The 24,864-nt window shown below is 52.4% G+C and overlaps 3 protein-coding genes across 3 annotated transcripts; 1 reads left to right on the plus strand and 2 right to left on the minus strand.

The window, feature by feature from the left end:
* Positions 1-475: 475 nt before the first annotated feature.
* Positions 476-8,391, minus strand: CTDNEP1 (CTD nuclear envelope phosphatase 1). Its single transcript, XM_084763718.1, has 8 exons — positions 7,945-8,391; positions 5,343-5,409; positions 5,131-5,249; positions 4,859-4,930; positions 2,208-2,324; positions 2,027-2,138; positions 1,412-1,496; positions 476-1,070 (listed from the first exon to the last, which is right to left on the minus strand). The coding sequence occupies exons 1-8, from the start codon at positions 8,044-8,046 to the stop codon at positions 1,010-1,012; spliced, it is 735 nt and encodes a 244-aa protein (XP_084619844.1). The 5' UTR covers positions 8,047-8,391; the 3' UTR covers positions 476-1,009.
* Positions 8,392-9,369: 978 nt separating this feature from the next.
* On the plus strand, positions 9,370-20,350 carry ELP5 (elongator acetyltransferase complex subunit 5). Its single transcript, XM_084763717.1, has 8 exons — positions 9,370-9,515; positions 9,657-9,717; positions 9,811-9,891; positions 13,532-13,752; positions 17,242-17,423; positions 18,945-19,040; positions 19,226-19,326; positions 19,863-20,350. The coding sequence occupies exons 1-8, from the start codon at positions 9,470-9,472 to the stop codon at positions 19,975-19,977; spliced, it is 903 nt and encodes a 300-aa protein (XP_084619843.1). The 5' UTR covers positions 9,370-9,469; the 3' UTR covers positions 19,978-20,350.
* Positions 20,351-21,314: 964 nt separating this feature from the next.
* On the minus strand, positions 21,315-23,494 carry CLDN7 (claudin 7). Its single transcript, XM_084762624.1, has 4 exons — positions 22,779-23,494; positions 21,841-22,005; positions 21,652-21,736; positions 21,315-21,554 (listed from the first exon to the last, which is right to left on the minus strand). Exons 1-4 carry the CDS (start codon positions 22,999-23,001, stop codon positions 21,392-21,394), a joined length of 636 nt encoding a protein of 211 aa, XP_084618750.1. The 5' UTR covers positions 23,002-23,494; the 3' UTR covers positions 21,315-21,391.
* Between the last annotated feature and the right edge of the window lie 1,370 nt (positions 23,495-24,864).

A 24,864-nucleotide genomic window follows, 5' to 3' on the forward strand; every position in this document is an offset into this window, starting at 1 on the left:
GGAATTGTAAAAGTCCAAAAAACAGGGACTATGGCAGGGCGGAGGAACAAAATTTTCAAGTGTAGCTAACATCATGTGACTTGAGAAAAGGGCGGAGCATCACGTGGCGGGTGTCAGAAAGTAGGCCCGGCTCTGGAGAGGAGGTGCCAGAAAGGAAGGTTCCGCCCCGACCTTAGTGCTGGAGTGCCAACGGCCCATAGGCAGCGCCCTCAGCCTGTCCACGTCACCCTCCCAGACCAAGCCCAGCCTGTCTCCAGCAGTCCCTCTACTTCAGCCTTCTCCTTCTACTGTCAGGGCCCCCACCCTGTCACTAGGACCTTTCATGCAAAGCCACGTTGATGTAAACTACTTTACCCCTGTACTGAATCCCACTTCCCCACGACTCCAAACAGCATTTGCCCCTCTTCACGGGCAGGGCAGACGTGAACAAAGTTCCCTCCACTTCCAAAAACATCAGAGAAGGACCTCGGGCAGCTGTGGTTCAAAGTTATAATGCATGGTTTAAAAGAAGAGAGGACTTGGTTACAGGTATCAGGGGATTGGGAAAAGAAAAAATGAGGAAAAGTCAGGGAAGGACAAGTTTGAGGCCGATCCTATCCAGTGGCCCGAAATCCCAGTCTCCCACCCACAGCCCAGCCCTTGAGCAGGAGTGAAGAATTAGATCAGTTTTGTACAAGAGTTTTTAAAAAATCAAATCACAACAAAGTTGACGTGGCTTCTTTTGAGCCTCTGGGATATGTCTGTCACTCTGGCCAGTCCTGCCTCTCCAAGGCCTTTGCCTGTCGCAGTCTGGCATTTCCATGGAGTGTGACCAGGAAGAGTGAGGCTGCTTCACAGTCTGGCCCGAGTGTCCATCCAGACTCCATGGAGCGCAGGGCTCCGGGGCGGAGAGGACGGGAGGAGCAGACTCTGCCCAGGCAGTCCTCACGATGGCAGGGCAACAGACGGCACCCCGAGAGTTCTCCCTCCCTTCCCCCCCACCCTAACTCAGGTGGAGGGGGAGCAGCTGTCACCAGAGCCTATGTTGGTGAAGGTTTCGGCTCAGCACGGACCGGACATCAGCAGTGAACCTGTAATGACAGTGACTCTGGTCAGCGGACACCTTACAGTTGACAGACTCACTGGGCAGTGAGGTCAGAACTCAATACCACTCTCACACATTCAGACAGGCTCAATGTGCCAAATGGCTAAAAACAATGCACTCTGCAGTAACAAGACTTGGCCCTGGCTGGGCATAGTGGCACACGCCTGTAATCCCAGCACTCGGGAGGCAGAGGCAGGTGGATCTCTGTGAGTTCGAGACCAGCCTGGTCTACAAAGAGAGTCCAGGACAGCCAAGGCTACACAGAGAGACCATCTGGGGGGGGGGGGGGAAGAGGACCAAAAAGGAGCTACAGGTCACTTCCCTTACCTGAGGGCGTCCAGCATTGGGAGAAGGTTGAGAAGGGCCGTGTCACTGGGGTCACTGAACCAGGACTTGATGGGGATGGCGTTGTCTAGGGCAGGTGGAGTTACAGTTGAGAAGAGGCAAAGATTTAGCCCACCAAAAACCATCAAATACCTAAATAAAACCCTTATTTCTCCTCTAATGTCAAACCGATCTAAGAGATTTCACAACAGTGCAGATCAAACTGCCACTGTGCCTCACTTGAAGTGAATGTGATAGGGAAGTCCATTTATAAAATGGACACAAGAGAGCAGCTACCTCATTTGGAATAGAGAAACAGCATCTTCAGATCTGCAGGACAGTAGGGAATCCAAACTGTGGGACTAGAAGCCCCGGAGTCTTTTGCCTGCTAAGCTCTGTGCATGTAACACCTCAAGGAGTTAGGTGTTGAGCTTCGTCAGCAGTGCACTGCTCGCCTAGGACTGAGTGTGAGGCCCTGGGTGCCACCCCAAGAGCCTCTAAAGTAGCATCAGGTCAGGCCAGCCTGCGATATATGGGGAGACCCTGTCTAAGAAATAAAACTGTGACGTCCTCAGAACCATGGTCTGGTCCGGCCACACTCACCACCTTCTCCCGTACCTGGGTGGCTCCTGTAAGCCCCGGGGGAATTATCCAGGATCACAATGCTGGAAAGGTCACTGTGGACCACAGAGAGGTCTTTGATGTAGCTGCCCAACTCCAAAGTGCAGTGCTGAAAAGCAGAGGGCCATGTAGCACACACCCCACCCCAGCCCACCTCCCGGGCCGCCCCGCTCCCTACCTGTCTGTAGTATCTCCTCTTGAGGATGCTTCTGCTATTGTCCAGCTTGTCTGCCACCGCAGAGCCGTAGATTTCCATGCTTGCTGTGAACACCACCAGCTCATACCACTGGCTTACCTGAAGCAGATCAGAGGTGAAAGTGTCATACGGAGTAATCAACATTTAGACAAAAGGTTCTCTTTTCAGTCTCCAAACATTAAATGTCTATGAAAATACAAACTATTTGAGCTCCCCATCAAACTCCAACCTCAGTGTCTGAAGCAACCGAGACCCTTAAGATTCAGAGACACAAACACAAAAGTGCAGGGTGTCTGGGAGGAACAGAACTGTTATCACTGTGACTCCAGCTACTAAAAGCCTCTCCCTGGCCTGCCCTCCTAAAGCCTCCTTTACAAAACTGCCCTTACTCACTGTCCTAGTTTGCTTCTCTCATAATTAAACACTAACCAAAGCCAACTTGGGGAGGAAAGGTTTTTATTTTATCTTGCAACTCCCAGGTCTCACTCCATTACTGAGGGAAGTCAGAGCAGGAAATCAAGGCAGGGACCTTAGGCGCAGGAACTAGTAGAGATCACAGAGAAACGCTGCTTGCTTTCTACGGCTTCCTTACACAAGCCAGGCCAACCTGCCCAGGGGAGCACTGCCCTCAGGGGACTGGGCAACTACCAAGTTGCCCACCTCTCCAGCCACAAGGACACAGCATCTACTAGGTCCTCAGCCTCTCAGCTGTATGACAACTCACTCCTATTCTTTGAATACATGTTCATCCTGTCAATCCTCTTCCTCCAGAGAACCCTTCTACAACCAGCAACGGAGAATGGGATCTTGCCGGGACAGAGCTGGCCGCTCCCCTGGGGGGGTCATGGAAGCACTGGGAACTGTGGAGCTGGAGGAGCCACTGGCTGCTGCTTGCTTAGTCGGCTGTTCTGGACTTTCGCTTTTTTAACAGTTTTGATTACATGAATATGGGTATGTACATGCAGCTGAAGTTTCAGGCAGTTTCAGGCAGGCCATCTGAAAGAGCAACAAGTACTGCCCACCACTGAGCCATCACTCCCGTCCAGGATTATAGTGACATGTTACTTTGTCGAGTGACAAAGGATGCATTGTGATGTGTAGGGTTTTTTTTTGTTTTGTTTTTTTTGTGATGTGTAGTTTTAATGTCAATCTGCCAAAGGTTAGAACCACCAAATAGGAAGCTCATCTGAAGAACTGTCCTGACTGCCTTAACTGAGGTGGGAAGACCCGCCATGATGCTGGTAGATCCTTCTGATAGCAGCCCAGGTAAACAAGCGTGATACAAGATGGCCTCTTACTCATATGACCTCCCTCTTGCCAGTGTGGTCATTCACCCTGCTGCAGCAGCTGCTTCCTTCACGAGCAGTACAACCAGCAGCTTCAGGAGCCTTCCAGGCTTGCAGCACCAGCCTGTAACTTCTGAGATACCAGCTTCATGGACTGAGCAACTACCAAACTATCAACCTCTCCAGAGTGAGACCAACACTGTGGGACGGCTCCGACTTCTGAGCCACCCAGCCTCAGGATGGGCATCTATCCAGAGTGAGACCAACACTGTCGGACGGCTCCAACTTCTGAGCCACCCAGCCTCAGGACTGGGCATCTATCCAGAGTGAGACCAACACTGTCGGACGGCTCCAACTTCTGAGCCACCCAGCCTCAGGACTGGGCATCTATCCAGAGTGAGACCAACACTGTGGGACGGCTCCAACTTCTGAGCTACCCAGCCTCAGGACTGAGCATCTATCCAGAGTGAGACCAACACTGTGGGACGGCTCCGACTTCTGAGCCACCCAGCCTCAGGACTGGGCATCTATCCAGAGTGAGACCAACACTGTGGGACGGCTCCAACTTCTGAGCTACCCAGCCTCAGGACTGAGCATCTATCCAGAGTGAGACCAACACTGTGGGACGGCTCCGACTTCTGAGCCACCCAGCCTCAGGATGGGCATCTATCCAGAGTGAGACCAACACTGTGGGACGGCTCCAACTTCTAAGCTACCCAGCCTCAGGACTGGGCATCTATCCAGAGTGAGACCAACACTGTCGGACGGCTCCAACTTCTGAGCCACCCAGCCTCAGGACTGGGCATCTATCCAGAGTGAGACCAACACTGTGGGACGGCTCCAACTTCTGAGCTACCCAGCCTCAGGACTGAGCATCTATCCAGAGTGAGACCAACACTGTGGGACGGCTCCGACTTCTGAGCCACCCAGCCTCAAGGACTGGGCATCTAGCAGGTTTCTCAGCTCCTCAGGTATGAGATACCTTGTTACGTTTTTAGATTTTTTGTTTGTTTGTTTGTATTTTGTTTTTTGGAACAGGGTCTCTCTGTTTAACAGCCTCAACTGTCCTGGACTTACTTTGTAGACCAGGCTGGCCTCGAACTCAAGAGATCCACCTGCCTCTGACTCCCAAGTGCTGGGACTAAAGGTGTGTGCCACTACACCAGGCTAACTTGTTATGATTTTAATGTCAAAACATATATATGTAGGCATATGTATATGTATATATTCTGTTCCTCTGGAGAACTCTGACTACTACAGCAATTTCTTACCTTTTCCCCTGAATCCCCTAAAGCCCTACAAGTGACAACCATTCTTTCAGCAGGGAGCTCCCATTAGCGCACTCACCACTTCTAAGAAGAAATCCACATGGGGTCTCTTATGTACAAAAAACCGGACAGGATGTTTGTCTATTACCACCTGCAGAGAACAGGGAAGAGGTGAGGGAACTCCTAAGCAGTACCACGCTGCCCTTGCCCCCAAGCCTACCACCTGCTTGTCTCCTTCTGGCTGACCCTGGTGCCAGATACTGTCAAACCCTAACCCTTCAGACTAGGAAAGAGAGTTTGCTTCTGGACACAGTAAGAGATATAAGCATTTCCCAGTCTCCACACACGCACCTTGAGAATGAAGTCAGGAGGTGTTCCAGGCCTCACTGTAGGCCTCAGGACCCCATCATGGTGAGAGTGAATAAGTGTCTCGTCCAGATCCAACACCAGGATTTTCTTCTTCACCTGGGCTGAACCGCAATGGCAGAGGATGACGCCAGCTGACCGCCATGGGAAGCGGGCACCGCCTTCCCTCCCTGCCGCCCTGCCACCCACACACTCACCTAGGCGGTTCCGGGACAAAGGCGATAAGGGAAGAATATCGTATCGAACAGTTTGATACTGAATCACCTAGGAACGGCAAGAGAAGGAGAATTAGAACCTCACAGTGAAATCACAGCAGACCATGAACACTTGCCACCTGTCAGCCGCTGTGACTATGGTTCAGGCCCTCGTACATAGCCCTAACTGTGACAGAGGGGGACAGCATTCGATGGTGGAGCACAAGACTCTACGGCCAGTGCTCAGCACTGTGAAAACAAACAAAGCCCTAGAAATACTGTTGCTATCCTTGTTTAAAGGATGGGAACGAGGCAGCAAAGACCAGCTTCGTGCCTAGGAACTGCACAGCTAGCCTTACCTCCTTAGTTAAAATGAAAACTCCGTAAGAACATTCATTTCCTCTCAGTCACGCCTATTTTCCCAGTGCATCAATACAGCGAGGATAATGACTTAAGAGCATTATGTCTCTTAACACATCACCCTGCTACACTGAACAAAGAAACACACACGCCCCCCACCTTCACCTCAAGGGCCCTTCATGGTCACTCTGTCATCTCTCACCGGGAGCCAAGAACCGCAGACTCTCAGTGGGCGGAGAGTCGGAGTCAGGAAAGGAAAGCCTTGGCTCACTGGGTGGAGCAGCAGGTGAGGGGATCCAGGGGTTGTCAGGTCAGCTAAGTTCCTCTGGCTCGGGGCCACCAGGACTATTTTAACCAGCCACCTGTCCACTTCTGTTTCTACTAGCCAAGTCACAAGATGTAGTGACTCTCTGAAGAGCTTCTTTACCCAGGGCGATGCAGAGAACATTAAAAAGTTCTACTTGCAGCCAGGCATGGTGGCGCACGCCTGTAATGCCAGCACTCGGGGAGGCAAAGGCAGGTGGATCACTGTGAGTTCGAGTCCAGGACAGCCAAGGTACACAGAGAAGGCCTGTCCAGAAAAACCAAAAAGTCCTACTTGCCAATCTGACAGTGTACAGAGAAGACCAGGATCAAGTAAGGACTGTGACGGAAAGGCTGAGGGAAAGCCCAGCATCACCTCAAGCTCAGCAGCTCTGCTTCCCCACGAGCTATTTCCTAATCCCCGCAGCGGCTAGGCAAAGCCCGGCAACTCCCTCCTGACTTTCCTTCTAACATCCGAATGTTTCCCGCCCATCCCGAGACCCTAAGCCACACACTCCCTACTTGAAAACCAAAAGGGCCTCTCTTCTTTAACCCCACGGCATCTGCCCTTCTTTTCTCCCTGAGCCTGTGCTGAGGGCTGGAAACAGCTCGGATGTCCTGCCCTGCTATCTCGGGTTGCACATGCTGGGCATGCAGAGAATGCTCCAGGCATCTGCCAAAGGGCGTGGGGAAGAAGCCAGCCTGGAAGGGAAGAGGACAAAGGCTGTGGGGTCATGGTGTACAGGAGCAGTTTAGGAAGTAACTAATCTTCCAATGGTGAGGCTAGAGCACTACGCCCTACACTCATAAAAAGAAAAAAGAGCTTTTAGAAGAGGTAAGATTCTCAGGACACTCTGAGAAAGAAAGGATGAGAAGTCAATACATAAAGAAAATCACAAAATGTAGGCCCACGCTGTGTCAGCATGGTGCACCCAGGCTTTCTCATGGATCCTGTCCTGTCTGTCTCAGGAGACTAGGTATGCATATAACCACCTCCCAGACTAATCCTCACCCTAAAGCAGGAAGTGGAAGACACAGAAGCAGCTGCCAGAGAATGAATCAAGTGCAAGCCGCTCAATCAAGTCTACCATACACCAAAGTCTGTCTGGGAACGCTCTTGACTTAGGCTGACAAAGATTACACCAGCGCGCTCATTTCCCCCAGAGTCTCAGGGACGAGGAAAAACACGGGGGCACACTCATTAAGTGATGTTAGCTGAAGTAAGTTTTACATTGGCTAAAAGCTTGAGGGAGAGAACCCGGAGATGCTTGGGTCCAACCAAAGTCTCTACACGTCAGGTATCCCTTCACAATGGCTACAGTCTCCTGGACACAAGCTCTACTGCCAACAACAGCCAGGTCTTCCAACGAGACACCTAACTTTAATGTGCTGCATCTCACAACTAAAGGTGCCCATCATAAAAGCATCTTTTTCAGGCCCAGCGTCTCAACACAGATACACAGGCTGTATGTTTCCAGAATCTTTTTGGAGGTGTTCTTTACAGCCAAGGCTTTTCTTCAAGTCTCTATCCCTGCTACGTATGCCCTGCTACCCACCCACACCGACAAAGGAACCTCACTCTTCCAACAGGAGGGTCTTTCCAGAGTCCACACCAACAGTCCAGCCACCAGCAAACAGGTGTTTCCCGCCTCTTGCTTCCTTTAGCAACAACTCTGGCTTTCTTAAGGAGAGCACCATTACAGCCCCCAAGAGCTGCCAAAGCCTATCCCACCTAGGCAGATTTAAAAAGAAACCAAAATCACCAAACACCGTGGTTCTTTTACTAAGGTCTAAACCCTGCCTAAAGGTGTCCTACTTCTCCAGCCGGTAAAGTTCTGGCAAAGACTCCCTTCCTAGGCCCAAAACGGAGGCCCAACACTATTCCAAGATTCCGTGAGCACCGCGGACAGAGGTCCCCACCACTGCCTGCACCCAAACTCACCGTGCGGATCTGCCTCCGCAAAAGGTAAATAAAGAAGCTCCAGAGCTTGGCGGCGAAGGCCACGAACGTGCGCAGCCCCAGCAGACACTGTGTCCGCATCATCCCGATGACCCCGGCACCGCCGGCCCCGGGGCCCCCGCGGCCCAGCTCCGCCAGCCCCCCGGGGGCAGCCCCCCGCCGCCGGGAGGGGGAACGGGGGCCCCGAGCGGCAGGAAAGGCTGCAGAGACCGGCACGGAGTGGGTGGCTCAGAAAGCCACCCCCAGCGAAAGGAAAGCCCAGCGGAACCAGGAGCTGGGGGACTGGCGTGGGCAGCCCTCGGGGGCCCACATGAGCGGGAAGTGGCACCGACGGCTTCGCGTGGGCAGCAGGCCCAAACAGGTCGGGCTAGGACGGGGTCCTCCGGGACCAGGAGGGAAGGGGATGGAGAATTGGGGGAGGGGGTAATGGGGGAGGGGGCTGGGGAGAAGGGAGGGAGGGAGATGGGAGGGGGAAGGGGGGGGAAGCGAAGGGTGGCCCTCTGCGCAGGCGCGCTAGGGGTCTGCCCCGGGAAGGGGGCGGGCGAGCGGGGGCAGCGGCGCGCGACGGGCCGCGGCGACTCTTGTGGGGGGGGGACGCCGAGCGCTGGAGCTGGGGAGCAGGGGGGAGGGGGAGCCGGAAGGCGTGCAGAGCGCTGGGCCCGAGTGGCCTCCCCCTCCCCGAGGTCGGGGTCTCTTAGCCGCTGAGGAGCGGGGCTGCACCCTCTGCAGCTGGGCTTCCCACTCTGACAGGCGCCATTTTACCGCCCAAAGGGCTCCCTCCTCTCTTCCCTCCTCCTCTTCCCCTCTGACATTACTTCCGGTAGTGACGTGTATGCACTTCCCCGGGATGGATGTTTCCTCGGCTGGTTCTAATGAAGGAGGGTCGAGTCGAGGCAAGCGGAGAGAGCGCTCAGGCCGGAGGGGGGCGGGAGGGTGTGCAGCGTTACGCACGCGCGCGAGCTCGCCGCCCCGGCTGCCGTGGGCGGGGCCGGTGACGTCACCGCCCGGGCTCGGACCGCCCCGGGGAGCAGGGCTCGCGCGCCCCTTCTCCCCGGTCCCACCGGGTAACTGCTGCAACGGCCCTTCTCGCCCCTGTCATGGTGCTAGAGCCGACTGAGGATGTCACGTCTACGGCTGTGCACGGAGGAGGCCTTGGAGCGGCCCCTCCGCCTGAGCCCGCCAACTGAGAATGCTGAACGTAAAGAGACAGGCCCCCGCCCCCCCTCCGTCCCGGGCTCTGCGGGCCTTTAAACTTGGAAGCCATCGTAAGAGCCCCGCCTCAAGCCGGGCGTGGTGGCGCGCGCCTTTAATCCCAGCACTCGGGAGGCAGAGGCAGGTGGATCGCTGTGAGTTCGTGGCCAGCCTGGTCTACAAAGTGAGTCTAGGACAGCCAAGGCTACATAGAGAGACCGTGTCTCGAAAAACCAAAAAAAAAAAAAAAAAAAAAAAAAAAAAAAAAAAAAGAGCCCCGCCTCCTCGGTCGTGACGACATCAGAAGGCGTCCGAGATGCTGGACTCGCTGCTGGCCGTGGGTGGCTTGGTGCTTCTGAGAGGTGAGGGATAAAGGCACGCGGCGGCGGGGAGCCTGGGGCTTGGCCGAAGGGAGGGGAGTCTGGGGGCCCCGCCGGGGGTGCCTGGCTAGGGGTGGAACCCTAAGGGCTCTGTGGGGCTTACCCCTGCTCGGCTTTCCGCAGACTCGGTGGAGTGGGAGGGGCGTAGTCTCCTGAAGGCTCTTGTCAAGAAAGCCGCACTCCGGTGAGTTAGTTACCCCGCAGCTTCTCCTGGTCCTTCCCGGGAAGGGGGCCGGTGCCCCAACTCTTCGACATATTTCCTTTATCTCTACCCTAGTGGGGAGCAAGTGCACGTTCTGGGCTGTGAAGTGAGTGAAGAGGAGTTTCGCGAAGGTTTGGGCTCTGATGCCAACAGCCGGTACGTGTCCATCAGAATGGGTTTTATCCGTGCTACAGTGGCTGAGGGGATTCCCTTCAACGGAAAGCACAGAAACTCCTATTGTGCATAAATGGGCATCGTGTTTGGCTTGGAACAGTAGAAATTACAAGACTAGCAAGGTGTCTTTCCGAGACTTTAGCCCCAGCTGGCGGACTTACCTGGGGATGAAGGGGTACAGCAGTGATGCGGAGGCCACCAGGCTGCTGCGCTGTAAACAGAAGCAAGCAGGAGACTCTTAGACGTTTGCTGGGGTGGAACATGAAGATATTTCCCTGTGTGCACATAGCATTTTGGCTTCAATGCCAGTGGGTTAATAAGTAGTCAACCAAGAAACTGTCGAGTTTCTCCTATAGTTTCAAATCTTTCTTTGTGTTTCTTAACTTTATATCTCTTTCATAAATGTCCTTGGAGTTGGAGCCTGATTACAAGGCTCGGGACTACAGACAATAGAATTGAAATGAAAACACACTAGTTCCAAAGGGTAATGGATAAGTTAACCTTTGGACAAAACTCTTTTTTTCTGCCTCAGAAAAGGACATTTGTTATTTTAAAAAACAAAAAGTGGGCTAGGCGTGGTGGTGCATGCCTTTAAACCCAGCACTCAGGAAGCAGAGGCAGGTGGATCGCTATGAGTTCAAGGCCAACCCGGTCTACAAAGAGAGTCCAAGACAGCCAAGATAACACAGAGAAACTCTGTCTCAGAAAAGAAAGGAAACAAACAAAAAATGATGTCATTGTGTGGCCTAGGCTGCCTTGTAACCCACTGTGTAGCCCGGGGTAATCTCTTAACTCTCAGCCTTCCTGCCTCATCTGGTGTGCTGTGATTATGTTACAAGCTACCACATCCAGTTTATAAAGTTTCGTCAATCTAGAAATGGCAGCCAGGAATGGTGGAGCCCCCATGGGCTGGAATGCTGTAATCCCCAACACTCAAGAGGCAGAGGCTGGTGGCTCTCATAGCCAAAGCTACACAGAAGAACAAAACCAAAAAATGGCGTAAGGCCACTGTGGTGGTGTGCACTTGGAATACCTCCACTCAAGGCAGATACAGGCAGAGCTCTGTGTGTTTGAAGCAAGTCCGGTCTACATGGTTCCAGGCCAGTCAGGGCTACATATTGAGACTGTCTCTAAATAAATGACAAAATTTAAAAATTGTTAATGTTTGTTATGTATACAGTGCTCTGCCTGCATGAACACCTGCAGGCCAGAAGAGGGCACCAGATCTTATTATAGATGGTTGTGAGCCATCATGTGGTTGCTGGGAATTGAACTAAGGACCTCTGGTAGTGCAGTCAGTTCCCTTAACCTCTAAGCCATGTCTCCAACCCAAAATCATATTTTTTTAAAGGCACAAATAACTAGTTATCTAAATGATTGTATCCTTGAGCTGTTGTCATAATTACATGCTAAGAAGACAAAATTATTTTAAAGGTTTTTCTATTACTATTTTATGTTGGGGCATTGGGGTTTGTTTTGTTTTGTTTTGTTTTCAAGACAGGGTTTCTCTGTGTAGCCTTGGCTGTCCTGGACTTTGTAGACCAGGCTGGCCTCGAACTCACATCAATCCACCCGCCTCTGCCCCCACTTCTACCCTTCCCATGCTGGCATTAAAGGCTCATGGTTTTGGTTTTTTGAGACACGTTTCTATATGTAGTCCTTGCTGTCTTGGAACTGGTTTTTGTAGACCAAGGCTGGACTCGAACTTACCGAGATCTGCCTGCCTGCCTCAAGTGCTGGGATTAAAGGCATGTGCCGCCATGCCTGGCAAATTTTTTTAATTTTAAAAAATGATCTTTAGATTTCTGTAAAACATCCTGGGCAAGGCTTCTTAAATTCTTTCCACCTGGGAACTTTTCACCTGAGAACTTACCGTGTAATGTGTGGACATACAAATTAAATACTTAGTAATAGTACTAAGGCCTCTTAGGAGTTGACGGCCAGCCTACTCTACATAGTTAGTTCCAGGTCAACCAAGGCAACATAGTGAAATCCTGTCTCAGAGGTGGGGGAGAAAAAAAAACTGATGGGGTCTGGAGAGATGGCTTACTGGTTAAGAGCACTGGCTGCTCTTCCAGAGGACCTGGGCCAGTCTGGGCATGGTAGTGCACACCTTTAATCCCAGCACTCCGGAGATAGAGGCAGACGGATCACTGAGTTCGAGGCCGGCCAGCCTGGTCTACAAAGTGAGTCCAGGATAGCCAAGGCCACACAAAGAAATCCTGTCTCGAAGAACAGGAAAACACAAAAACAAAGGGCCCAGGTTCACTTCCCAGCAACCACACAGCAGGTCACCGTTGCCTGTACTTAGAAGTCTAGCTTCAGGAGATCTGACCCTCACGGACAAGAATCAATCAAAACCACCAGTGCACATAAAATAAAATTAAATAAATTAATTTTTAAAAAGAAAAGCTGGACTTGGTGGCTCACGCCTGCAATCCAAGCACTCGGGAGACAGAGGCAGGCAGATCTCTGTGATCCAAGGCCGGCCTGGTCTACCAAGTGGGTCCAGGACAGCCTACCCAGAGAAACCCTGAATCAAAAAAACAAAAACCAAACAAACAAAAAAAGGAAGCACTCTTACTCCAACTGAGCCATGTCTCTAGTCCTAAAGTAAATTTGACTTTTAGCCCTGCCCCCCCCCCCCGTCCCCGTCCCCGTCCCTGTCACCAAACAGGTTTTTTCTAGGTAGCCTTGGCTGTCCTGGAACGCACTCTGTAGACCACACTGGCCTCAAACTCACAGAGATCCACCTGTCTCTGCCTCCACGAATGCTGGGATTATAAGCACATGCCACCATGCCTGGGTGATTTATGATTTTGTTTGCTTGTTTGAGACAGGGTTTCTCTGTGTAGCCTTGACTGTCCTGGACTCGCTTTGTAGGCCAGGCTGGCCTGGAACTCACAGTGATCCACCTGCCTCTGCCTCTTGAATAATGGGATTAAAGACGAGCGCCACCATACCCAGCCTCTAATTTAAGATTTTTAAAAAGGGTTTTTTAATCTCACACTGAATTTTGTGTGAAAGTTTGAGTGTGACTATGTGCAAGTGAGTACAGGTGCCCAAGGGAGCCAGAAGAGGACATTAGATCCCCTGACCTGGAAAAACAGGTGGCTGTGAGCTGCCCTGTGAAGATGCTGGGACCAAACTCAGGTCCTCGGCACCATGCCTGTGTGAGTTATTAGATTAGTAGAAGTAGTTTTCTTTTCTTTTTTTTATTTTTTTTATTTTTTTTTTTATTTTTTTGAGACAGGGTTTCTCTATGTTAGTCTTGGCTGTACTGTCCTGGACTCATTTGTAGACCAGGCTGGCCTTGAACTCACAGCAATCAGTCTGCCTTTGCCTCCTGAGTGCTGGGATTAAAGGTGTGCGCCACCACCACCTGACATGTCAGAAGGACTTTAAAGGGTAGAATCCTCAGTTATTTGACCTAGAACAAGGTCCAAAGCCAAGCTTGGAACTTAGGTTATGACACACCAAAGCCTGTCCTGTGGACTACTAAATCCTTTCAGTAATTAGCTTTCATTAATATTTGAGGTACTGGTGAAAGTTGAGAAAAAAATATTCCAAAAATTAGGAGGAAGTTCAAGGTTGTAACAAGTCTTCTGTTTTCCCTTTGTAGCCTGCTTTACCATGACCTCTTCAGAGACCCTCTCAGCTGGTCAGAACCTGGCACAGCTGTCCCTGGAGGACCTCTGGGGGCCTTGAGAGCCATGTGCAGAAAGACGGGTCCCAGCCCAGCCACCGTGGCGCTTGACTCTCTGAGCTGGCTGCTGTTTCACATCCCCTGTGTTACCCTCTGTCAAGCCCTTCATGCCCTGAGCCAGCGAAGTGTCCACCCAGGTGAGCTTCCACCCTTGCTCCTGTGTAGCCCCTGCCAGAGCGCTGCCTCGCCCTTCCCGCCCCATCCAGAGGCGTCCAGGTCTCCAGTCCAGTGTTCTGCCATCTCCTTTTGGGGAGAATTGGGGGGTAGAGTGTTGGTTGTTGGGAGTTTGTTGTTTTAAGACGGGTGTGTGTGTCGGTCTCTGTCTAGCTGGCATGCCTTTAATCCAGCACCCAGCAGGCAGAGGCAGGAGGATCGCTGTGAGTTCAAGGCCAGCCTGGTCTACAAAGTGAGTCCAGGACAGCCAAGGCTACACAGAGAAACCCTGCCTCGAAAAACAAAATAAAAACCAATTTTTAATGTGAATTTGCCTACACGTATGTATGCCGTATGCATGACTGGTGCCACAGGGGCCCAAAAAAGGGCATTGGATCCATGAACCTGTAGTTACATGTGGTTGTTGTGAGGCAGCGTGTGGTGCTGCCTGTGGAGCGGGGTCCTGGTGCTCCTAACCCTGCGCCGACTCTCCAGACCCTGTAGTTGTTGTTTGCTTTGTTTTGTTAACTTCTCTTTGGGTATCAGTTGTTCTGTGGATTGTTTTGCCTTTAATTCTCTACTTTTTAAAATATAAAGTCTCATATATCCCTTATAACCTTAAAATCAAAGCTGGCTTCAATGAGTATATATAGCCAAGGATGGCCTCAAACAACTTTTTTTTCTTCATGAAAACTTTATGTTGTCACAAATTACATCTTTATACATTGTGTGCCCCATTAAGTCCCCAGTATATTTAGACAGGTTTATTTTTGTTTTAATAATTTTTTTCCCCTGAGACAGGGTTTCTCTGTGTAGCCCTAGCTGTCCTGGACTCACTTTATAGACCAAACTGGTCTTGAACTCAGAGAGCTGCCAGTTTCTGCATCCCAGAGTACTGGGATCACAGGGGTATGCCATGATGCCTAGCTTATTTTAGTAATTTTTTAAATTGAAACATAAACATCATTTCCCCTTTCCTTCTCTCACACCAGCCCTCCCATGTGTGCCCACCCTCTTCAAGTTCATGGCCTCCCTTTCTTTAATTATTGTTACATATATAGATATCCCTAAGTATGTAAATATACCCTGCTTGGCTTGTATAATGTTACTTACATGTGTATGATTTCAAGGTTGGTCCTTTGGTATTATGTAACAAACTGGGGGGCGTTTTCCCTTGGGAAGATTGTTGCTCCTGCTCTGAGCCTCCTTAGTTGCTTGTAGTTCTTTGTCAGGGCTGAGGCCCTATGGAAATTTTCCCCTCCGTGCTGGCATGTCTGTTGGTGTCTTTCTTGTTCTGGCCTTATTTAGGAAGCCATGTTGGTGAGATTTACTGGGTGTAGCTTCTCTGACTTCTCTAGGAGATAAAAATCTGAGAATGGGCTAGGCGTGGTGGCGCACGCCTGTAATCCCAGGACTGGGGAGGCAGAGGCAGGTAGATCTCTGTGAGTTCGAGGCCAGCCTGGTCTACAGAGCGAGTCCAGGACAGCCAGGGCTACACAGAGAAACCCTGTCTCAAAACAGACAAACAGGAAAAAAAAAATCTGAGCATGAACTTCCTTTTCCTCTGGCTCTCACAGTCTTCCCACCCCTCTTCCCAGGTGACCCCTGAACCTTGGGTGCTGGAGATGGGGCCGGGGCAGGGGATGGGGATGGCACCACAGTCATTTTGCTCTCTGCATTTTGGTCTCAGTCCAGCTAGATCATGGTGACGAATGTGTAGGATCTGGATGGGCAGAGAGGTTGGATCGACCTTGAGCTTCTAGTCCCCTGCCTTTGCCTCCTAAGGCTAAATAAGTACAGGCCTGTACTGCCACGCACATCCTCAACTAAATAACAAATTTAAGGCTAGCCTGAGCTTCCTATAAAAATAAACACAGGTAACAGTTATAGGACAGTCTGACAAGGGATGTGAGATAGAGGGATTATTTTGATCCATGCACTGGTACCTTAAGAAAGGAATTTTTTGGGACTAGAGATGGCTTAGCAATTAAGAGCCCTGGCTGCTCTCCCAGAGGACCCTGGTTCAATTCCTAGCACCCACGTGGCAGCTTATGACTGTCTCTAGCTCTAATTCCAGGGAACCTGACACTCTCGCACCAATACACACAAAATTAAATTAACTATACTAAAAGAAGAAGAAGCTGGATGCAGTGGCGCACGCCTGTAATACCAGCACTTTGGAGGGAGAAGCAGGCGGATCTCTTGAGTTCAAGGGCAGCCTGGTCTACAAAGTGAGTCCGGAACATCCAGGGCTGTTACACAAAGAAACTCGGTCTTGAAAAAAGAAGAGAAAGAGAAAGTGACGGGGCGGGGTGGGGGAGGGGTGTCTTGAAGAGCAGGGTTCAGGCAGACAAAACGTGGCCCAGCAGGACCTTTGTGTCTGGCTGGAAGGGCTCTGTGGATCTAGGAGATCTTACGTCAGAAAGACAGAAAAGGCAGGTGTGGCTGTGACGCCTGTAGTCCTTGTGCTGGAGAAGCGGATTGGTTCAGGGTCATGTTTTAGCTGTGAGTTCGAGACCAGCCTGGACAACATAAGATCCTGTCTCACAAAAAAAAAAAACAAAAAACAAAAAGTAGGCGAATGTGACAGCCTGAGGACACGGCAGTTGACAGTGTGTGATTTGATCTAAAATGATGACTGGACAAGAGCTCAAACGTTGGGGCAGAGGCGAGGCTTGGGGGTCACCTACACCAACACCTACAGCCACCTACTTCTCAGCCTCAGGGCATCAGCACCCCCCTCTGGACTCTGGACACCAACACACATTAATACAAATAAGCCATCAGCCAGGCATGGTGGCGCATACCTTTAATCCTAGCAGAGGCAGGTTGAGCTCTTTATGAGTTCAAGACCATCCTGATCTATATATAGAGATCCAAGCCAGCCAAGGCTATCTAGTAAGACCTTGTCTCAAATACATTTTTTTACATTAAAAAAAAAAAAAGAATTAAAATGTGCCCAATTCGGCCACCCAGCAAGGCAGCTCATTGGACAAAGGTGCCGCCAAGTCCAATGACTTTATTCAACACCTGGATCCCATGTAGTAGAAGAAAGGGTTTCCACAAGTTAGCCTCTGATCTCCACAAGCATGCCATGGCACAGGCACGCCATGGGACATACACATGTTCACATAAATACACATAATATAAATAAAAGGCAAGTATGCCGATGTGGTCAGTGCAGTGTGTCACGGTTAAGGCTCCTGCAGAGGGAGGGGAGGCTGCCTGACATCACAGCACTGGAGCAGCTTGCTGACTGGCAGATGCTAAAAGACTGAAGTCACTTGTCCCTGATCAGTGTCGTCCTGGATAATTAAGGTGTGGACTAGTAGAAGCACGGTGTGGCGAGATGGTGCGGCTGGCCAGGGTGGGTCTGGTTGTGGTAGAACTTGGGGCTCTGCTTTCTCTCCCTCGCGGTCTGCTCCAAGGCCTTCACTTGGCTTTCGTGTTCTGCACTTCTTGTCCCTATCCAGGTGACAACTCCCCAGTAGAGCAGGTGCGTGTCCTGGGCCTCCTACATGAAGAGCTGCTTGGTCCTGGCCCCATGGGAGCATTGAGTACCCTGGCTCACACCGAGGTGACCCTGAGTGGCAAAACGGGCCGGACTTCAGCCTCCATCCTCTATCGAAGGCCCCAACAGCGCGCAGCTCAGCAGGTCAGAGCCGGCACAGAAGACCGAGACTAGGAGCAGAGCAGGGCCAGGGTCTCAGGTTTCCGTGCCTGCTGAGGCGACACTCCATGACCAAAAACAAGTTAGGGAGGAAGGGTTTATGTGGCTACACTTCCACGCTGTAGTCCATCACTGCAGGAAGCCAGGACAGGATCGCAGACAGGGCAAAGGGCCCGGAGGCTGGAGCTGGTGCAGAGCCCATGGGAGAGCTGCTTACTGGCTTCCTCAGCCTGCTTATAGAACCCAGGACCACCAGCGCATGGCCCCTGCCCCTACACCTTCCCCACCCCCACCGGTCAGTCACTAATTAAGAAAATACAGCTGGAGCTGGAGAGATGGCTCAGAGATCAAGAGCACTGTCTGTTCTTCCAAAGGTCCTGAGTTCAATTCCCAGCAACCACATGGTGACTCCCAACCATCTACAATGAGATCTGGCGCCCTGTTCTGGTGTGTAGGCACATATTCGGGCAGAATAAATTTTTTTAAAAATGCAGCTGGGTCTTATGAGGGGATTTTTCTCAGTTGCGGTTCCCCCCTTTGAGATGACTCTAGCTTGTGTCAAAATAACATCAAATGGACCGGGGCGGGCAGCATGGTGCTGTCTTGGGAGGGGGAGGCAGGCAATCGGGAGTTAGAGCTCCAGAAAGGCTCAAGGACAGCCTGGGCTGTGTGACAGTGAGATACATGAGGTCCTGGCTCAGAAAAGAAACAAAATGGAAAGTTGGCCTAGTTAGACAGGACTAGCTTTGAACCCACAGAGTTCTGTCTACCTCTGCCTCCCGAGTGCTGTGCTTAAAGGAGTGTGCTACCATGCTTCCTGTGTTTTACTTTGTGGTGCTGGAGACTCAAACCCGGGTCCTTAAACATGCTCCGCACACATCCTGCCCTTGAGCTCCGCCTCCAGCCCCTTCCCTGTTTCCTGTCATTTACCTCATCAGTCTTCAGCACTACCCTGCAAGTAATTGCTTTATTGTAGTTTTTCAGACTGGGAACAGATCCGGGCATATTAAAATTTAAGTCATTTACCTAAGTAATAAAACATAAGCACCAAGTAAAGTGCCCAGGCTTCAAACTCAGCTGCTCAACTCCAGGGCTCATAACCCAGCCAGACATGGTAGTGCACATCTTTGGTCCCAGCTCCTGAGAGGCAGAGGCAACAGATCTCTTGAGTTCAAGGTTCACCTAGTCTACATAAATAGTTTCCAGGGCAGCCAGGGCTACATAGATACCCTGTCTCAAAAAGAAAAAAAAAACCAAAAACTATTAGTTTAACCAATTAAGAGTACCGTCTTGCCAGACGCACTGGTACACACCTTTAATCCCAGCACTTGGAAGACAGAGGCAGGTGGATCGCTATGAGTTCGAGGCCAGCCTGGTCTACAAAGTGAGTCCAGGACAGCCCAGGCTAACACAGAGAGACCCTGTCTTGAAAAACCAAAAAAACCCCAAACAAACAAATACTGTCTTACAGCAAGTAAATAAAGGGGATTTTTTTTTCTTCCCTAGACTTGGTGGTTCTCCGTTCTTCCTGACTTCAGCCTGGATCTACATGAGCAGCTTCCCCTCCCTTCTGAGCCACGCCCAGGTCCTCACACAACCCAGGTATCTAAAAGTGCAGGGCACTCGGCAGACAGGGGCGAGTGGATCTTTTGAATCTGAGGCCAGCCTGGTCTGCAGAGTGAGTCCAGGACAGCCAGGGCTGCACAGAGAGAAAAGAAACAAAACTAGAGCTACTGTGGTCTGGATCTGAAAAGCAGAACTGAGCACAACAGCCCCTTTACCCACAGGTGGATCCCACGACTCATTTGACCTTTAACCTTCACTTATCAAAGAAAGAAAGAGAAGCCAGAGACAGCCTCACTCTGCCTTTCCAGTTCAGCTCTGAAAAGTAAGGTTGGGCTTGGATCTCAGCATCTGGGTCACAAAAAGGTGGGGTGGTGACAGGTTATTGATTAACGTCAAGATTTTATAGGGACTGAAGTCCACCTCCAGAGACCAGGGAGTGGCTCCCCACCCGGCTGGACAGAGCTCCACAATGGTGGAGCTTCCTTTATTTCTCCAGGACAGCCGTGGCCCCTGGCTGAGCCAGACCAGATGGGGAGGCGGCAGCAGTGACCAGGCCTCAACATGGATGTGTCAAAGGCTTGTTCACAGGGCTTTGAGAGGTGGCTCTTGCTCTGTGCCCAGTGTGTGGGTGGGTGTGGAGCAAACCTGAAGCATCTTGGCCTTCTTGCTGCTAAGGACTTGGGCTTTGTTGGATCTGTACAAGACAGGGCCTAGTGGCACTCAGATCCCTCTTGGAACCTCAGAGGAAGGAACAAAGACCTGGGATGGGTTATCTGAGCAAGTATCGCTGTCATGTGAAGGACCCGCCCAGACCTGACTTAGAACCCACCCTCACCATCATAACCGCTTCCTTCTCAGACAGCAAGCTCTGCTGCACCCTGACCTGGGCCAGAAAACTGGCCACATCTTCTACGAGCCTGATGCTTTTGACGACGTGGACCCCGAAGACCCAGATGACGACCTAGACATCTGACAGACGAGCAGGAGAGGCTCAGCCATCCTCCTGTTTGCACTCTCCTTGTCCTACCCTGCCTTGTTGCTTCTGGCTATGGAGACCCCACCATATGAGCCAAAGAGCCACATATAGTTAGGACAAAAGTATGGAGCGGGCGTGGTGTATAGCAAGAAAATAGGGCAGTCTCTCCTTCCCAGTCCGGGCTGTGGTGGCACACACCTTTAATCCCAGCACTCGGGAGGCAGAGGCAGGCAGATCTCTCGAGTCCAGCCTGGTCTACAAAGTGAGTCCAGGACAGCGAGGGCTACACAGAGAAACTCCCTGTCTCAAACAAAAAAGCCCCTCTTCCCCTGCCTGTTTCTAATAAAACACATGTGTGTTAATTGAAAAAGCTCCTTGGTAACTGATTGAACAAGGTAGATGTGGTTGAACAAGGGGCTGGTGAGAAGCCAGGCGTGGTGGTGCATGTCTTTAATCCCAGCACTTGGGAGGCAGAGGCAGGCGGATCACTGTGAGTTAGAGTCCAGCCTGGTCTACAAAGTAAGTCCAGGACAGCCAAGGCTACACAGAGAAACCCTGTCTTGAAACAGAAGACAAAGGGAAGGGGGCTGGTGAGCTGCGTTAGCAGTGAAGGTGCTTGTCACAAGCCTGGCAACCTAAATTCAATCCCCGGGGCCCCACTCCACAGAGCTGTCCTCTTACGTACACACACCCATACTTAGGACACTGGGTAGGCCTGGGGATGTAGCTGAGCGCTTAAGAGCACTGGCTGCTCTTCCAGAGGTCCTGAGTTCAGTTCCCAGCAACCACATGGTGGCTCACAACCATCTGTACTGGGATCTGATGCCCTCTTCTGTCGTACATGCAGATAAAGTAAGCACTCATATGCATAAAGTAAGTTTAAAAAGCAACAGGATAGGGGCTGGAGAGATTGCTCAGTAGTTAAGAGCACTGTCTGTTCTTCCAAAGGACCTGGGTTCAATTCCCAGCACCCACATGGCAGCTCACAACTGTCTATAATTCAAGTTCCAAGGGATCTGACACCCTCACACCAATGTTCAAAAAATAAAATAAAGCAACAGGATAATTAGGAAAATTTGGGAGAGAAGAGGGGAGACTACATTCTAGTCAGTTTTTAGTGACAAAATAGGGACTAAAGGCCTGGGGACACACACCACAGCACTTGATTGTCCTGCTGCCCTAGGTATGTGGTGGTTCCAGCTCTTGTGCAAGTGTGGACAAAGGAGGTCTGAAAGACAGCTAATTTCCAAAACACTTTATTACTGTACAAAAAGCACACCCCATGTTTTGTCTTCCTCTCCCAGTCCCCACCCCCACTTTCTGCCCCACCCCCACCCCCCAGGGAACTGTACATGGTGTTCAGGGATGAAATGACCAGGAAGTCTTTCTCCCACAGGCTGAGCACCCCAGCTCACACATACTCCTTGGCGGAATTCGACTTAGGGTAGGAGCGGGGTGCACGGTACACAGCTTTGTTTTCACTGCCAGGACAGGAGCAAGAGAGCAGGGCACCTCCCAGGAGGACCAAAGCAGACCCCGCCCAGCCAATAAAGATGGCTGGACCAAACTCATACCTGTGGAGAAGAGAAAGAATTGGAGTCAAAACTTGGGCCTGATGACCTCCTCCCTGTCCCAAGTCCACAGATCTGTCTCCTCAAGCGGGAGACTTACTTTACATTCATGGGCGTCAAGGGGTTATAAAAGTCTGTGACAATCTGATGACCAATCCAGGAGCATGCTACCAATGCAGCAAGGCCTAGAAAGAGGAAAAAAAGGTTCTGGCACCGGGTGTACAAACCAAGACTTTGGCCTTGCTCTTCTGGGTGGAACAGTGAGCCCTTGGTCCCACCTGTAGCTCACCTGCCACAATGAAAATAATGCCTCCAGTCATGGCTATCCGAGCCTTCTTCACTTTGTCATCTCCCCCACAGCGCGTGCACTTCATGCCCATCGTAGCGACAAACATGGCCAGGAAGCCCAATACCAGGGACACCACCATTAGGGCTCGAGTGGCCTGCAAGGCCGCTGCAGAGGAGGAAGGAAGGAGGCGGTCATTGCTGGAAATGGCAGGTAGCCTTAGGATGGCGCCAGCCTAAGCACGGCAGACCGCGCCCACTAACCCCTCGGCCTGTCGGGTTCGCCGCCGCCGCCAGCCTGGGGCCCCCTAGTCCAAGGCAAGCCTTGGGCAGACGGTTCCCGCCCCATCCCGCCACCGAGGCCCTCCAGCTCCCTGCCCCGCCCTGCGCTCCAGAACCCGCCCGGGGCGCCGAGGTTTCGATGAAACCGCTCCAGGTAGGGGGAAGGGAGGCAGGGGGCGAAAGAGAAGAGCAGGTGGCGGCTAGGGCCCTCGCGTGGGCCACGGCGGCCGGCGCGCGCCCCAGCTCCGGCCCCGCTATCGAGGCCACCGGGTTTGTGGCTTCAGCTAATCGGCCGATAAGATTAGAGGTCACAAGTGCGGTCCCACGTCTAACGAGGGCACGACTCTGGGGCCCGGGGCACCTCCGCCCCTCTTCCCCTTTGTCCAGAGAAAGAAACAGGAGGAGACCAGAGTCCACCGGCTCCGGGAGGCCTTCTGCCCGGGATGCCCCCCTTTAAGCCGGACAGAGGGGCGTGGGCCCACGTGCGACAGCCAGATCCCAGGCCCGCTCCCTCTCGGTCCCACCGACCGCGTTCAAGGCGTCCACTTCCTCCTCCCTGGCAACCCCGGGCGCCAGGCCGTGCGGCCTCGGCCCTGCCCCACGAGCAACCCCGCCACCTTGACCCCGGGCCCGTCCGCCCCGTCGGTCCCGCGGGCTTACCTGGCAGGGCGAGCACCGAGTCGTACATTTTGCAGCTCATCATACCGGTGCTCTGCGTGACGCAGTCCATCCAGAGCCCCTTGTACATGGCCTGGGATGTGATGATGTTGTCGCCCGCATAGGAGCTCATCTGCCACTGCGGGATGGCGGTGCTCGCTATCAGGCCCACCCAGCCAAGCATGGCCATCGAAAAGCCCAGCAGTTGCAGGCCCGAGTTGGCCATTTCCTTGTTTCAGAAAAGATGGGACGCGCCTCCCGGGAGGGCGACCCTACAGTAGAACAAAATCTGGGGAGCAACACAAGAAAATTTGGATGGAGATTTAAGTCACCCGGAGACCAAAGACCAAAAAAAAGAAAGAAAAAGAGAAAAGGGTTTTGGCCGGGTAGCTGCAAATCCTGTTAACTCAGGTAAACACAAATCGTCCCCTCCGGTGAAGCGACACTCTCACAGCAGAGGGAACCGGCTTCGCCCGAAGGACTGGTTCCAGACAAAAGCGGTCCCCGAAGGTCAGGCGGTTCCCCCCGGCGTGCTCAGAGACTACCCAAAGAAGTGGAGGGGCCGTTAGGCGTGGCCCCCAGAAAGTATGCGGGCCCTTGGGCCCCAGGCTGCGGAGCGCGGCGAGGGAGCCAGGCGGAGAGAGTGGGCAGGTGCGGGCGAACAGGTGCGGCGCACCTGAGTATATGTAGGGCGTCGGGGACGCGCCCCCGCAGGTACCGGGAGCGCGGGAGCTGGGGCGGGACCAGAGGGGCAGTCGAGGGTGACCTGACGTCACCGAAGGGACACTCACCTGAACCGGAAGTCTTGGCCCCCACCCCCTCCTTGTTCAGGTGAAGAGGAAGAAACCTGACCGCCAGGGTCACGCCCCTTCATTCGCCTAGCTCTAACTGCTGCTGGGAAGTGGGCGAAGCCTTCTCAGAAGTCCCTGGGGGTCGGAGTCGGCCCTGCAGACTCCGCGTTGTCCCCTGCTTTCTCTTCCATACAGGTGCGCCAGGGTCGCTGCGGACGGAGCCAGTTCCCACAGACGCGCCTGGGAAGGCCCCTCGCCATCCCTTCCCCAGTGGGTTCGGGCGCGTGCTGTTTCCCTGCCAGCTCTACTTTCGCCTCCACTCTCAGCCCCCTTTTTCTTCGATCTCCTACCACGTCCGGCTCCATCTTCAGGGGCCCTAACCCAGTGTACGGTACAATCACCCGCGCTGCACCCTTCTAGGAATTTCTGCTCCCTGAGACACAGTCTAGCAACCCGCGGCTTCACTGCTCAAGCCCTGCACGTAGGCCGTCCACAAGGCTCTCCAACGGCCCCCGCACGCCTGGTTCCTGGACCCAGTGGCGGGAAATAGGGCTTAGTACCTGAGCCTTTCGGCGCCTCCTCCAGCATCAAGGATCCTTCTACCTGAAGAAAGCTCTGAGAGTCTTTCCGAAGGTGGGGAGTAGGGTAGGACCAAGGCGCGGGAATCGACCACACCCCCCATTCCCCTCCCCAGGTGCAGTTTCGAGCTTACCCTCTGCTCTCACCTCCTTCCCCAGCCGCACACTTTCTCTTTTCCTCGTTCTGAGCTTAATTTGCGCCTTCAAGTCCCCTCCCACTCACTCTAGCATCTGACTCCCCAAGGTGGCCTCTGATTCATCCCTTAGGAACCCTATCTCCGGGGTTGGAGAGATGGCTCAGCAGTTAAGAGCACTGGATGCTCTTCCAGAGGACCTGGGTTCACTTCCCTGCACCCACATGGCAGCTCACACTTGTCTGTAATGCCAGTTCCAGGGGGAGTCTGACCATTTCACATAGAAATACATGTAAACAAAACTTGCAAAGCATCAATGCACATAAAATTAATTACAAGAACCCTATCTCCGGGCGTGGGCGCACGCCTTTAATCGCAGCACTCGGGAGGCAGAGGCAGGTGGATTGCTTTGAGTTTGAGGCCAGCGAGGTCTACAAAGCGTGTGGAGGACAGCCAGGGCTACAGGGAGAAAACCAAACTTGTCTCGAAAAACAAAAAACAAGCGAACAAACAAGAACCGTATCTCAGCCTTGCATTCCTTCCCACTCTTCCAAAATTTTGACCCCATCCTTCCTCCCTTTGATCT

This window comes from Acomys minous (genome assembly GCF_964271855.1).
Source record: "Acomys minous genome assembly, chromosome: 16".
Lineage (NCBI taxonomy): Eukaryota > Metazoa > Chordata > Mammalia > Rodentia > Muridae > Acomys > Acomys minous.